Source organism: Carcharodon carcharias, chromosome 10 (assembly GCF_017639515.1).
Source record: "Carcharodon carcharias isolate sCarCar2 chromosome 10, sCarCar2.pri, whole genome shotgun sequence".
In the NCBI taxonomy this organism is placed as follows: Eukaryota; Metazoa; Chordata; class Chondrichthyes; order Lamniformes; family Lamnidae; genus Carcharodon; species Carcharodon carcharias.
The window spans coordinates 12,989,987-13,004,324 of record NC_054476.1 but is presented as its reverse complement, the minus strand read 5'-3'; the positions used below and the strand labels follow the sequence as shown (position 1 = coordinate 13,004,324).

The 14,338-nt window shown below is 39.0% G+C and overlaps 1 protein-coding gene across 3 annotated transcripts in view; it reads left to right on the top strand.

The window, feature by feature from the left end:
* The window catches only part of kif18a (kinesin family member 18A), a 108,882-nt gene extending 96,355 nt beyond the window's left edge, over positions 1-12,527 (top strand). For all 3 annotated transcript variants that reach the window (XM_041196591.1, XM_041196589.1, XM_041196590.1), the window contains exons 15-18: positions 245-740; positions 2,711-2,809; positions 10,439-10,545; positions 11,572-12,527. In XM_041196591.1, the coding sequence (XP_041052525.1) occupies positions 245-740; positions 2,711-2,809; positions 10,439-10,545; positions 11,572-11,702 (833 nt within the window). In that variant the 3' untranslated portion in view covers positions 11,703-12,527. The remainder of the gene's footprint in view (positions 1-244; positions 741-2,710; positions 2,810-10,438; positions 10,546-11,571) is intronic.
* Positions 12,528-14,338: the final 1,811 nt, after the last annotated feature.

Sequence of the window (14,338 nt, the reverse complement as noted above, 5' to 3'; positions counted from 1 at the left end):
AATTGGGTCACATGGGAAAATAGTTTGGGAAGCACTGAAATGGGTAAGTATAGACTGAATTATTTCCATGAGTCTTTTAGTTATCTTTCCTATTACACTGAATTCAACAAAATATTGCATTTAAAGTATTTTATGGAAAATTTGTGATGCTACATGTGAAATTTATTGTATTATGGTCTGAAATTTTGAAAGTATTTATCTTAATTGTAACTAATGTATGTTTTGACACTTTTCCTTGCCATAGATGCGAAGGGAAATCTGTTATCAATGGGAAAAGAAGGCAGAGTTTCTACTTACAAATCCTCCAGGCGACGGCTAGATCAATCATTATTAACTTGCAGCGATCTAGATAATCGTGCTGCACAAAACTCCAACCTTGCGCAGCTAAATGATAGCCTCTCCAAAGAAGGGTTAGGACTTATAAACTATACACCGGAGAACTGCAAGTCACAGATCACGCAAGTTTCCTGTCAACTGCCTATCTCAAAGCTACAGGTCCAAAGAGCAGATTGTCTCAGAGAAGAGGAAGGGAGAAACCTGAGTGACACAGAGAACCCTGCCTCTGGAATGAATGAGAATCTAATAAATGTTACGGACAATATAGGAGAATGCAGCCAGTCTGCCACAGACACAACAGGAGCGCAGCACTTGTTTGTGAATAAAACCAGTTGTAACAGGATAGTCACTGGTTACAATGCATCATACAAGCACTCCAAGAATCACAGAAGCTTCCTGCAAAGGTTTGTTTTACAACCTCAATAAGGTTTTCTTTCATTTTTCTCACATTTCAGCCTTGCATTGTGTATTCCCAGGATTCTAATGGTAATTGAGTTAAGCAAGGGAAATGTCAACTGTCGTATTTATTCACAACTTTTTGAGTTAACATTTTCAAGAGTTACATGTACACCATATTTCCATTAGACCAGTTTGTACACCTGAAATGCAATAAACTCTGTATTGGTTGCCATTCTTAATATTTCATGTTGCTGAACAGCAATGAATATTAAATTCTCCAGAATAATTTTACTCATCCTTAAATCTATATAACCTGTAATTACAGTTTGGTATTTTGATCTAATCAATACATTTTGTAACCTAAGTACTGTTGGAAAAAAATACCAACAGCAGGAACTTCTGTCATGCTATGAAAATACCTAATTTAATTTCAAGTTTTAAGGCCTGACTTAGAAATAATAGAGCTAGCAACAGTCCAAACAAGCAAAAAGTACCCAAATCTGCCAGTATTTTAAAAGAATATTTTAGAATGAAGTATCTTTTTCAAAATAAAAAGCACACAGTTTCTGGTCCAATTAAAACAGCTATTTCTGAGGCTATGATGTTTTAAAAAATAAAATTCACCACTTGGCCTTGTTTGCAGGACTTTAACCTGGGATATTTCCCTCAAGTGGATTCAGGTACAATGGCATAGCTCAGTTAATTTTGCAGTTGTACCTAATTAAATAATTAGCTTCAACTCGACTAACAAAGAATCCGAAGTTGAGTATGAGGATCAATTACAGAGATTTTACAGCCGTGATGTATTTTGTTGAGGACTTGTAAGATTAACCTAATTTTCTAACTAACTATTGAAACTAAAATACTAGTTACCTGCAGTGAAATCATTTGTTAACGTTTGTCAACTATTATTTTATGTTGAATGCTGTACTAAATACAATGTGAAAGCTTATTGGAGAATAGTGTGGAAAACGAGACATTTTTTTGAAGAAAGTGAAAAAATGCACATGCACAAGTGCAGGCTTTAAAACCTAAAATTAAATGAGGTATTTTCAGAGAATGGCAGGAGCGCTTGCTGTTAAATTAGGTATTTTCACACAACAATTTTAAGCTACATGTATATATAAAGAACAGTCAAGGAATTGGTTCAAACTGTAGTGGCCTTTTAGAATAAACCTGTGAAAATCCACCTTTATTTTGGTATACTACAGTACCATAAACCATGAGAGTAGGTAGGACAAATACTATTTTTGTGATTTGATATTTTAAAACAAGTTCTGCAATAAAGATGCCCTTATTGGTGGCTACAATGCAAATTCAATATTATGTCAGGAATAAAAAGTTTTGAAATGATAGAGGACCTTAAATTTATCAGGTAATTATTACATCTCTTCATTTGATTTTAAATTTTCATAAAAGTCTCTGCTGCTGCTCTGCTGTTTGACATTCACTGGAAGTCCAAGATGCAAGGGTCTGTTCGTTGTTGAAAGGCTTGAATTTTTTTCTTTTAATTTATAATGCAGCTCAAATGGACAAACGAAAGCCTGTTTATTTTGATACTTGTGCTGATGGCTGCAGATGGAGATGTGTAGCCATATCTTCCAAACTTAATCTGCTAAAAGTACAATTAATTTTGAACCGCCTATTGATCTTTTTTCATGGAAACAAAGCATATTTGAACTTTGAAGTATGACTGTGCTTACACAGTGGAAGAAACTATATGTTAAGTCACTTTTGTTTTTAACAATTAAGAGTTAGCTGATAATTTCTTATTTTAAATTAGTTCCAGTTTGTGACTTCGGTTCCTTTTGGATTTGTGACCTGAGTTGCTTATACGTATAACTAAAAACTTTTCTGTACAATAATTAAGGATAAAAAGCTTTGACTTTGATTTCTTGAATGTAAGTTAATCTTTGTTTCTGTTAGCGATGTAAAACTCTATTGTAGATTTCTTAATATGTAATTACTGCTGCAGGTTGGGTCTCCCATCATTGCTATCTTCAAATGGAGCAAACAGCAAGCCTTCTTATATGGCTTTAACATCTGCTGCCAGGAGAAAAAGGAAATCTGAAAGGTAAAAATAGGAACTTCATACTGAGATTTCTGTTTTCATGTTAGCCTGAACATCCACTTAAGTACTTTGGGGCTTGAGTAAAACTTTATAAACTGTAGGAATTTTTAAAAATTAATTTACAGGCTTTAGGCGTCACTGATTTGAGCCGTCTGTTAAATTTTCCATACAGTCCACCTTTATGTTCAGAATTTAATAGTGATATTAAATAATTTTTAGTCTGACTTTTAATATATGTATTAGGCATTAATTGTGATCATTGCTATTAATTGAATCTGATTGTGGGAACGAGGAATATTTTAACTGTGCATCTCGAAATACATTGCCTTCTACTAAGGAGGGAAGAGTCCAGAAATATATTGTATTTTTGTCAACATGCTTGTTGCATTGCTCAGAAAGAGACATTTCCATAGTAGCCCAGTTGTGAAGATGGGAAACCTCAGTTATTTTAAGCCATAGAACAGAATAATATCATGGATTAATAATAAAGGCATTAATTAAGTTGCCACTGAGGGAGTAAATTAATGACTTGTTTCATTAGGCTTTCTTGACCATTGTGATTTTATCATAGTGTTTGTCCAAGCAGTATCCACCACAATTATGCAAACAATAGTCCAACCTGCTTCATCTTCAGCATAGACATTGATAGCAATGAGGTATTTGCTTTGATGTTACCTAATATGGACTTGTGGAAACATTGCACTGTTCACCAAGTCTTCAACCAATTTCTCTTTCTTAGCGCTCAAGAAGAGGAAATTGGAGAATATCTCCCTTGAGGATCCTCTCCAGAGCACTCAACAGGTCATATCTAGATGAGTGCTGTGTCTACTTCAAAGACACAAGCCCAGTTTCTGGCTATGCCTGGAACAAATAAATGTGCTATCTTTATTTGAATGGATATATCAAAGCTTTGCAGTGTTTCCGCCACTATCTTATGTGGGCTGCAACTAAGGTTGAATGGAAAACATCTACTTCGGACTTGAGCTATAGCTCCCATTGAAGCGATCTGCAAAGCAGCTTTCAAGCATTCACCAAGCATCTTGGTTGATGTGTCAGCTCAGGATGATCAATGCTTTATCACACCTTTGATATGCTCCAAGCTGGCCTACAAAGACAATTCTTCAGAGATCCATCCTTAGTTATTTACTTCCGTGTTCCATGTGAAAGTTGAATGAACGAATGGTGAAGAATAGTAAATTACTTGCTAAAGTTGATCTCCTCCTGATTCTTTGAAGTTTAACTTCTACACACACAGTTCCCACCAGACTACCCTACATTTTGTTTTTTTAGCTGACACAATTTGGAACTATTTCATTTTTATACTTTTTCATATTTCACTCGTTTTGACTATTTTATTGAGACCACCCTTTTATTATTCATACTGCTATTTTCATAGAAGTAGGAGCTGGAGTAGTATATACAACCATTCAAGCATGCTCTGCCATCCAATACGTTAAAGTCTGATCTTCTTCATCAACTCCATCCAATCCCCATATGTCTTGATTCCCTTGAGAGTCTAAAGATCTATTGGTTACAGCCTTGAATATACTCAAAGAATAAGCATCCATGGCCCTCTGGGGTAAAGAATTCCAAAAGATTCACAACACTGATTGAAGAAATTTCTCCTCCCCTCAGTCCTAAATGACCAACCTCTTATCCTGAGATTCTGCTGCTAGTTCAGGATTCTCCCACTAGGGAAGCAGCCTCTCAGTATCCACCCTGTCAAGTTCTCTAAGAATCTTATACCTTTCAATAAGATCAACTCTCATTCTTCTAAACTCCAGAGAGTGTAGGCCCAAAGAGTATAGGCCTATTCTACTCAATTTTTCCTCACAGGACAACCCTCTCATCCCAGCCATCAATCTAGTGAACCTTCATTCACCCCTTCTAAAACAAGTATATCCTTCCTTGTGTATGGAAGTCAATACTTTATGCAATACACCAGTGGAGGAATTATCCCCCCGTCAGGAGGGTTGTGCAAGAGCGGGCGCGAACCCAATTGGCGCCCTGATCAGGTCCGCACCGCCATTTTACATGGGCAGGCCAATGAAGGCCCGCCCAGCGTGACACACACCCAGAAGTGCTGTGCACTCCCTGTGCGGGCGAGGGGGATTCCCTAAGTCAGGGAAATAACCCTGAGGCACGGAGGTACCTCGGAGTTCAGAAAAATTTAATAAACAAAAGAAATTAAGGACATGTCCCCTCATGTGAAGCTGCCACATGAGCTGGGACATGTCCATTAATTTTTCTAAAAATTTTAATTTAATTAATAAACCCTTCATGAAACCTCATCCCACCCGTGGATGAGGTTTCATGAAAAATATGAAGGCCTCCTGGGTTCTTCGCCTGCCCGCCAACCTTAAGGTGGACAGGCAGTATTCTTAACAACTTTAATTACTTTCTTAATGGCCTTAATAGGCTTTTTAGAGTTCAGCGGGCATGCAGCCAACTTGTCTGCACGCCCGCCAAACTGACAATCTAAATGACACACAGTGACGTCGGGATGCACACCGGACGTCACCGTGTGTTAGCGAGCGGGCCCCACTCCCGCTCACTGACCAGAAAATTCTCCCGCAGGTGTGTTTGCACCCAAGGCTGTAGAATTGCAGCAAGACCTCCTTACTCAAGTACTCCAACCCCTTTGCATTACAGGCCAACATACCATTTGTCTTTCTAATTACTTGCTATACCTGCACGTTTCATGTACAAGAACACACACCCAAATGCTTTTGAACACCAAAATTTACTAGTTTCTCACAATTTAAAATATATTATGTTTTCTGTTCTGCCTACTAAAATGAAAAACTTCTCATTTCCCCACATTATAATTCATCTGCCACTTTCTTGTCCAATCACTTTATTTATCCCTTTGCAAATGCTTTAGGCTGGATTTTTTCACGGGCTCTGGAACCCCAATGTCAGGAACAAATAGGGGTCGTGAATCCACACTTGCCAGCAGTGTACCTAACAGTGCAGTTTCCCCAGAGGCAGCCTCCATTGTTTGCCATCCATTTAAGAGCAGTTGGGCAGTTGGCAGGCTCTCAGAGGCCTGGAACTCTGGAGCTTCAGCAACCCCACTTGGAGAGGTGAGTACTGCTGAGGCAGGTCTGAAACTGAAAGGGTGCCTCAACATGGACAAGCCCTTGAAGGCACCCAAGAAGGTCAAAAATAGTGAGGGCTGAAGCTAGTAGACCCTCAGAGCAGAGGAAAATCCCTCCAGAATAATCATTTGGGCTTCAGAAGCGGCCTTTCCTGCCTGCAAAATTGGGGCATGGAGCCTCTGGCTCCCATGGGTCCCCGGCATGCTGCAGGGTGGCCTCCATGTGGGGCAGGGGGCTGCTCTGCCAGCAGCAAATGCCACCAAGGCTGCAAAATCACACTTATTGGAGGCTCAGTCATCATAATTGGCTGCCCACCTCTGTAGAGCAAGGAATCATCCCAACATGACTTTCCCCACTATTTTCCAGGTTCTCCCACTTCCAACCCTATCTGCACGGGATCGGGATGATCCAGCCCATTGTGTCCTCCTCACAGCTTACTTTCCACCTAGCTTTGTCTCATCAGCAACCTTAGATACATTGCACTTGGTTTCTTTAACCCTTTAACTAAGTCATTGATACAGATTATAAATATCTGAAGCCCTAGCACTGATCCATGTGGCAAGCTATCAACCTGAAAATGACAAATTATTTGACCTCTATCCAACCCCATGATTTCTTATCTTTCATGTGGCATCTTATCGAATACCTTTTAAAAAATCAAAATATACCACATCTACTGGTTCTACTTTATCTACCCTGCTAGGTACACCCTCAAAAAAACTCAATAGATTTGCCAACACAGTTTTTCTTCCGTAAAACTGTATTGATTCTGCCTAATCAAACTATTTTTTTAAATGCCCTGTACCACTTTTTCAATAATGGATTCCAGCATTTTCCCAACAATTAGTGTCCCCTTAATAACCTAAAATTCACTGATGCCTTTCCAGAGCAAAATAACCAATAACATTGGCACCACTGAATTTCCTCTAAGTACATTGAGATCAAATTCAAAATGTGAAAATCCAAAATAATTATTCACTCACGCCTATAGCCAACTTATGTACAGCAGCTTATAAAATTCGTTGTCAACTTGTGCTGATTCTCTTGAATCACTGAGAAGTCAATGAGTTTGCATACAGATTCAGCAAAGAATAAAGGTCTTGGAATAAAAAAAACTGAAAGCAAAATAAAGATTGAGACATATAGGGAGGAGTTGAAATATAAACAACCTTTTGATTTTGATTATTTTAAAAATCTATGGAATCTTTACCATTGAATGAAGAAATTTAACTTTCCACAAGTATATCATTAATTTTGCAGGGCCAGAGAGGTTGTTCAGAAGTAATTATGACTTAATAAACCACTAACAACCCAGTGGCACCCCATTCAACAAGGTGTAACTTTTTCAAGGGTTCTGCAATGAGATTATTAGCATAAAAAGTGAAAATAAGTTATTTCTATCTGCAAGGATTTCAATAGCGTACCTTATGGAGAGTGAGGAATCACTGACAGCAACCTCTGGGCTTCCACGTTTAACTGTACATATACAGACACTGGAAGTCGCCGTTAGTTTCACAAACTAATGACGGTGAATGCTGACAGTTTCAGTCACTGCAATGACAAAATCCAGACCAATATTCACTGCTTGTTGGATTTGTTCTGAACAGTTTTCAAAAAATGTTGAGTTTGAAAAAGAATCAAAAGTTTAAGAAAATGAGAGCAACAAAAAAAAAGAAAGCTAAGAAGCACTTTTGAAAGGCTGAAACGGGAAGCGAGTATGACATAAAGGTAATATCTACTGTAATAAGTTGAAAACCCTAAAAAAATTATTGAGAATTATGGTTAAACAATAGAAATTAGAAGCATGACAAAAAAGCATTTTCAAAGTAAAAGGCCAATACTTGCTCCCATCAACTTGCTTTTCGGTTTTTGAGAGAGCATGATACAATATTTCAGTTTTGATTATTATTAGCCTAACTGCAATTTGGAAAAGTGAAATAATATGAAGTAACAGATTTTGGAACAGAGGGAAAGGAAATGCACAGATGACGGAAGCAAAGAGACTTTGCTGTGCAGATACACAGACCATTGGAGGTGGAAGATCAAGTAACTAGGCCATTTAAAAAGAGAAATTCATGCCCAGTTTTCTGCAGAGACTGAAAACTTTTAAAAACAAATTCGAACTTCCAGATGATATGACAGGATTTCATTTTTAAGACATTTACTGTAACAAAAGACTAAAAGCACCAGTGACTAAACACAATCTTTGTAGGCAACTTATACTTTAAACCACAGAACAGAATACCTGCATTCTTGCATTTAGCATAACTGAAAAAAACACACTCCACAGATATTCATTATTCTGTCCTTTAAGTAGACATTCAATTCTGCTAGAATCAATCCAAAATGATTCTTGGCTCCTGAGAGTTTGCTTCTGCTCTTCTCAGCCTGGTAACTTCTAACCCCAGAACAGTCTTTCATGGCAAGAGTATTACTGGAGACTCTCCCTCTAGTGCAATCTGGGTGAATTTTCCAGCTTCATTTTAACTCAATTTTGACCTTTTCAATCAAAGCGCAAGATTCCACTTGCATTCTGGTACAGTGAACCAAAGAGACTTTTGGCCTCTGGTTGCTCTCTCTCTCTCTCCCTGGCAGACTAACCTGTGATCTTTTAGGAAAGTCTGTGACCCAATATGGTAATGGCTTCCTCTGTCCCCTACCCATCTCAAAACCCATCACAATTGCAATGTGAATTAGATGGACCTTGAATCCAGGTGAGATGCTGATTAGCTATTCGTAAGCCACCAACTGTCTTTAATTTTGGAAGTAAGTAGACATTTTAAAGCACAACTGTTTACAAACCGACATCCTGAACACTTTTCTGAGACTTTGGCGACTCTCAGTCTATCCCACTGTTGATATTCATGCTGCTGCCATTGTCTCCAAGTGTAAACATCTTGCAACTTCCCAGTTAAACAGTCGGGACCCATCTTTAATCTCTAACAATCAAACCACCCACTTCAGAACAGATCACATGACCCCCCCTTCATTTTACCTAAATTTAGAGACCGTCCCAAAACATAACAATCTTATAAAACTCATAATTATAATACCAGTATCTCACCACATGCAGATCATTCCTCTAAGCTATCCTCTAAAGTACATGCAGTGTCAGTATCTGAACTGGTAGTTACCAGTGTGAGAGCAAGCAACAGTGTCTCTTCTTTATCACTGTATTCCTGCTCTTCTATTTTTTATACCACTGTCTGACCAGGTTGAAGTTCTTGGGTATTAAAAGGAGAAAGGCAAAAGATAGGGTTGTGGTGAAGCAAGGGAGGGTAAGCATGATTACACCAGTACAGCTTGTAAATTAGAAGAGACTGGGATGAAATCAAAGTTGAATGTGAGGAGGAGGATTAGGTACGAGGATATTATCATCGTTGATGGTTTCAGCCCCGTCATTGGCCACAGCCTCAGTGACGGCCACACCAATGATAGTGAATACCACCTCTATGGGTGTAAGGACATGCAGCAATGTCTGGCTCCCATGAGTTAGCTGCTGCTGCCTCTGATTAGGCACCACCGTGAGCTGCAAGAGAGTGAGATGTGTCACTGAATGTTGCGCAATCTGTTTGGATGATGTAACTGAATAGCAGGCACTGTGTGCAAGCTGTGAGATATATGTCTGAGGCTTGCAGCAATGCTAAGTATGTGAGGGTGAGGTGTAACCATGACTGTTAGGTATGAATCGTGATTGATAGAGGATTTCCGGTAGGTGATGGTGGTGTGGTACATTGAGCATTGTATGAGGGTAGTGGTGCTGTTGATGGGATATGGCATTTGAATATACATTCACTAACCTTGGTCACCCATGTGAGGCCATTGAACTTCTTGCAACACTACATCCAGGATCCTCGGGGTTAGATTCCTGGTATTTGAGTGCCGTGGCTAATTGGTCCCCGCAAAGTTTGTAAAGGATACTTTCTATCGACCATATTTCTCCTCCTCTTCACCTCCTGCACCAAGACCTTCAGTGCAGCATCCAAAAATCTTGCAGCCCGCTCTGCCATGCTGAGCCATTATTGCATATTCCTCATTCCTGACATCGAAATCACATTTATAACGAGTCCAATTTCTGCTTCAAGCACAATGCACCTCCCTTTTAAGAAGTGTAGACTGGCTTAAAATAGTGAAAGCTAGCTTCAGGTTTGCACACTGCAATCATTTAAATCAGTAAACAGCACAACGTTTGAGTGCTGCCTGCATCAGAATCAATGGACGCGGGGTAAACCTACATTGCCAAGCCAACTTTCAGACCCTATCCAATTTTGTGCCTTAAGTGTTTTAAGTCAATAAAATGTGTTTCACTTATAGCAATGTATTGCATGTGCCCCATCATAATGCCATGGAAAAGCAATATAACTGGACTCTGACCTCATTTCAGTGGCATCATTTGTAATAAGCATACATTTCATGTTGCAAACTGTACCAGTGGCAGTCTAGATTATTCATTTTTCTCCATAGGTTTCTTTAGTTAATTGTGCATTTGGTATATTGAAATATTGCTAATCTTTCTTCACTTCTCATTTAGTTTCATAAGACAGGGAGATGACAATGGAGGACTTCTTGCAGCAAAGCGTGTATGTCAAGACATGTTACCTGTTATGGAGAATAAACCTACACGAATGCTACTACCAGGTAATTAGTAAAGCAAATTAAGAAAGTTTTTTTTATAGCTAGAGAGACTGCTTTTCAAAAATGAATATTCAAAGTTTAAAAATACAAACTCCTGACTTTTAGTCAGATTTTTCTTCTCTGTACCAGACAAAAACATAGGGACCTCCAAGATTTCTGTCCCTTTAAAGGCATTTTTATTATAAATGCTATTTACAAGATTAATACTTAAAGTACTATCACCGCTTTGGGGTGATTTCAGGACTAAAAGAGTTCTAATTTGCTTTTCACTGGTTTAAGACATGCTGGAATCCCCCCATGCTTGTCGTAGCTAATTTTCCAGTCTAACCTAACTTGTACAATTCTTCACATCTCCATGTGCAAACTCAGGTGGGTCGGAGAATAATATCACTGATTGGAGGGGAAGCTGATGTGCAAGTCAAATTTATGGGGATTGGTACATGCAAGTTTATGGGGATGAGTGTCACAAAAAGAGGGGCAAAAATTTAGAAAACCACTGATGAGCATTAAAATTCAGATCAAACAATCGGCAATCTTTGCCAAGGCTAAATGGGCAGGGGATTAACAAGTGGCAGGCCAGGATGAAGTGAAAGTTACCTCTAGGTACAGGCATGAGCCTGCAGCATACCTAGAGGAAGATGCAGGTGAGGCAGTTGACAGGCCACAGTTGATCATTATAGTCCTTGCACATGTACAAGCTCTATGCTACACTATAGCTGCAGAACGTGGCGGATCTTGATCCTGAAATTTAGAAATTATAGGGTAGATTTTCATTTTGGGCTAAGGCGCAAAACAGCGGGGTATTAGATCGGCTGCTCAATATACACGGCGCCTGCTATTTAATTCCAGTGACTGCAGTAGAACTGAATAACATAGGCTGCATATAACAGGCGCCCAATCTGATACTGCCAATTTTGCACCACTGACCAAGATAGTTTCTACCCCTATATCCTCGTGGTTTTTGAAGGGAAAAGAAATGTGGAATTTATTTACTAATACAATGCTAATTTCACAATCTTATGTTTACAGGAAAACCACAGAACCGCAGAGAGGAATACTTGGCTAAAAGAAAACGTATTTTAAAAGGAGACCTCACTTGCAAAGGTCTAACAAATAATATAGGCAAAAGAGGACATGGGAAATCTGTGCAGCATATCTAAGCTGCAGGTTACAAATATTGTATCCAAACAGTCACTGGGTAGTAGCGAACTTGAATATTGCTGAAAAGGAAGTTATGTTGCTGAAGTTTTTCGTCTTGTACTCATCAGGACAAACACAAGAATGCCAAATTTTAAATGACAGCAACTCCAGGAGAAAAGGGTGTTGATTGGTTGGCAAATCTGATTAGCTGAGGGTTTGCAATGGGGAAGACAACAGGGAGCAAAAGACTCCCCATGGTCCCATGTAATTCAAAAAAGACGCCAGGCTTGAACATTTTCTTTTTTACAGAGAATGGATCCCTGCATATGAATATATGTCACTTTTAGTAAGTTTAAGTGAGCCACATTACTAGCTCAACTGAATATCTTAAATTTGTTGTTAGTGTACCTATTACCGCACTCAGGATTCTTCAGCAAGTGCTGCCCAATTGCGGAATCATCGCCAACGGTAGACATTTTGTTGTGATCATTTGAAATTTGGCATTCTTCCATTTGTCCCAATGAGTGCAAGGCGAAAAGCTTCAGCAACATGAGTCAATTTTCAGCACTAAACATAGTATTGTCTTATGTAGCTGTCCTTTGAGACCAACATAGTTTTTATCTTATTCTAAATGAAATGGACTGGACTGTGTTCTTGATCTGTGGAAACCATTGATTGGAATTTATTTCCTTTAAAATCTACCTTGATTTGCTTCAAAACTTGTGATCACCCAAGTAACCATCATTGAAGTAGTTCTGCTTCAGTTATCTGTGTACATAGAGAAGAAATGTGTTTTGTGTAAAATAGTGATACATTTCAATGCAATAAACAAGCTTTTAACATGACTTTGAAATGCATACCTTCTCAAATAATCTGCAGAAGACAAACTTATCTATCCTTAATATCTTAAAAGTCTTACACATGCACTTGCTTTTCATTCTTTATCGCAATTTTGTTCTTCCTCTGTCATGAATTTACCATGCCTGGCTAATGGCTAGAAGAAGACTATGATCTTGCCTGGGTGTTATGCATAGTGATGCTGTTAAATTGAAAATTATTGTATTATTACTTTGCAAGGCACCCAATGTTGCATAACACTATTATGCCTGTAAACTTGGTGACCTCATTCTAGCCGCTGTCAATTCTAAGGTATTATTTGCATTATTCAATTAGATATTTTTGCATATGTCTTTACCAAGGAAGATGTTACCCGGGCCACAGTGAAAGACGGGATAATTAATACACTGGAAGGATTTAATATTGATAAGGAGGAACTGTTAGAAAGACTGTCTATACTCAAAGTTGATGAAGCACCAGGACTGGATGAGATGCATCCAGTGATGCTGAGGAAAGTGAGAATCGAAATTGCAGATGTGCTGGCCATAATTTTCCAGTCTCCTTTGCACTTGGTGCTAGAGGACTGGAGAATTGCAAATGTTACACCTTTCTTCAAAAAGGGATGTAAAGATAAGCCCAGAAACTACAAGCCAGTCAGTTTTACTTCTGTGGTGGGAAAATGTCTAGAAACAATAATTCGGACAAAATTACTAGTCACATAAACAAATGCGGGTCAATTAAGGAGAGCCATCTTGGATTTCTTAAGGAAAAATTGAATTTATAACTAATTTCCTAGAGGTTTTTGAAGAGCTAACAGAGGGTTGATGAGGGCAACGTTGTTGATGTGGTGTACATGGCCTTCCAAAAAGCATTTGATGCAGTGCCACAAAACAGACTTGTGAACAAAGTTACAGCTCGTGGGATAAAAAGGACAGAGCAACATGGATACGAAATTGGCTGAGCGACAAGAAACAGAGTTGTGGTTAGTGGATGTTTTTCAGACTGCAGGGAGGTTTGTAATGGAGTTCCCCTAGAGTTGGTGTTGGGATCCAATCTCTTCCTGGTATATATTAATGACTTAGACTATGGTGTGCTGGGTACAATTTCAAAATTTGCAGATGATACGATACTTGGAAGCATTGTGTTGTGAGGAAGAACGACAAAAAGATATTGACAAGTTGGTGGAATGGGCAGACAATGCAGAGAAATGTGAAGTGATTCATTTTGATAGGAAGAACATAGAGAAACAATTTAAAATAAAGGTTCAACTCTAAAGTGGGTGCAGGAGCAGAGAGACCTGGGTGTTTATGTGCATAAGTCATTGAAGGTAACAGGACAGGTTGAGAGAGCAGTTACTAAAGCATACAGTATCCAACACTTTATTAATTGTGACATAGGGTACAACAGCAAAGAGGTTATGTTGAACTTGTATAACAGACTAGTTTGACCTTGGCCGGAATTTTCTGGCCCTGTTGGCGTCAGGCCGGTGAACGGGGGGTGGTGGGGGATCAATGTGGCGAGATGACCAAAAATTTGCTTTACGCTATCTTGAAATAAGTTTGCAATTCTCCGCCCCTCCCATCAATGGTGGGCTGTATTTCCTGCTGTCGCACTTCAACAACCTAACTTCAATATTTCAGCATCTCATTGGCCAGGATCTTTGTGTCGGCGAGCGGGGGAACATCGGGTGGATCTCCCAACGTCACCCCACGTAATTTCAATTTTCAGGTCATTGGGGACGCAGCCGAATCAGCCGTGCACCTGCCGACCTGTCAACAGCCTATTGAGGCTATTTAAAAAGTAATTGAGATAACTAAAT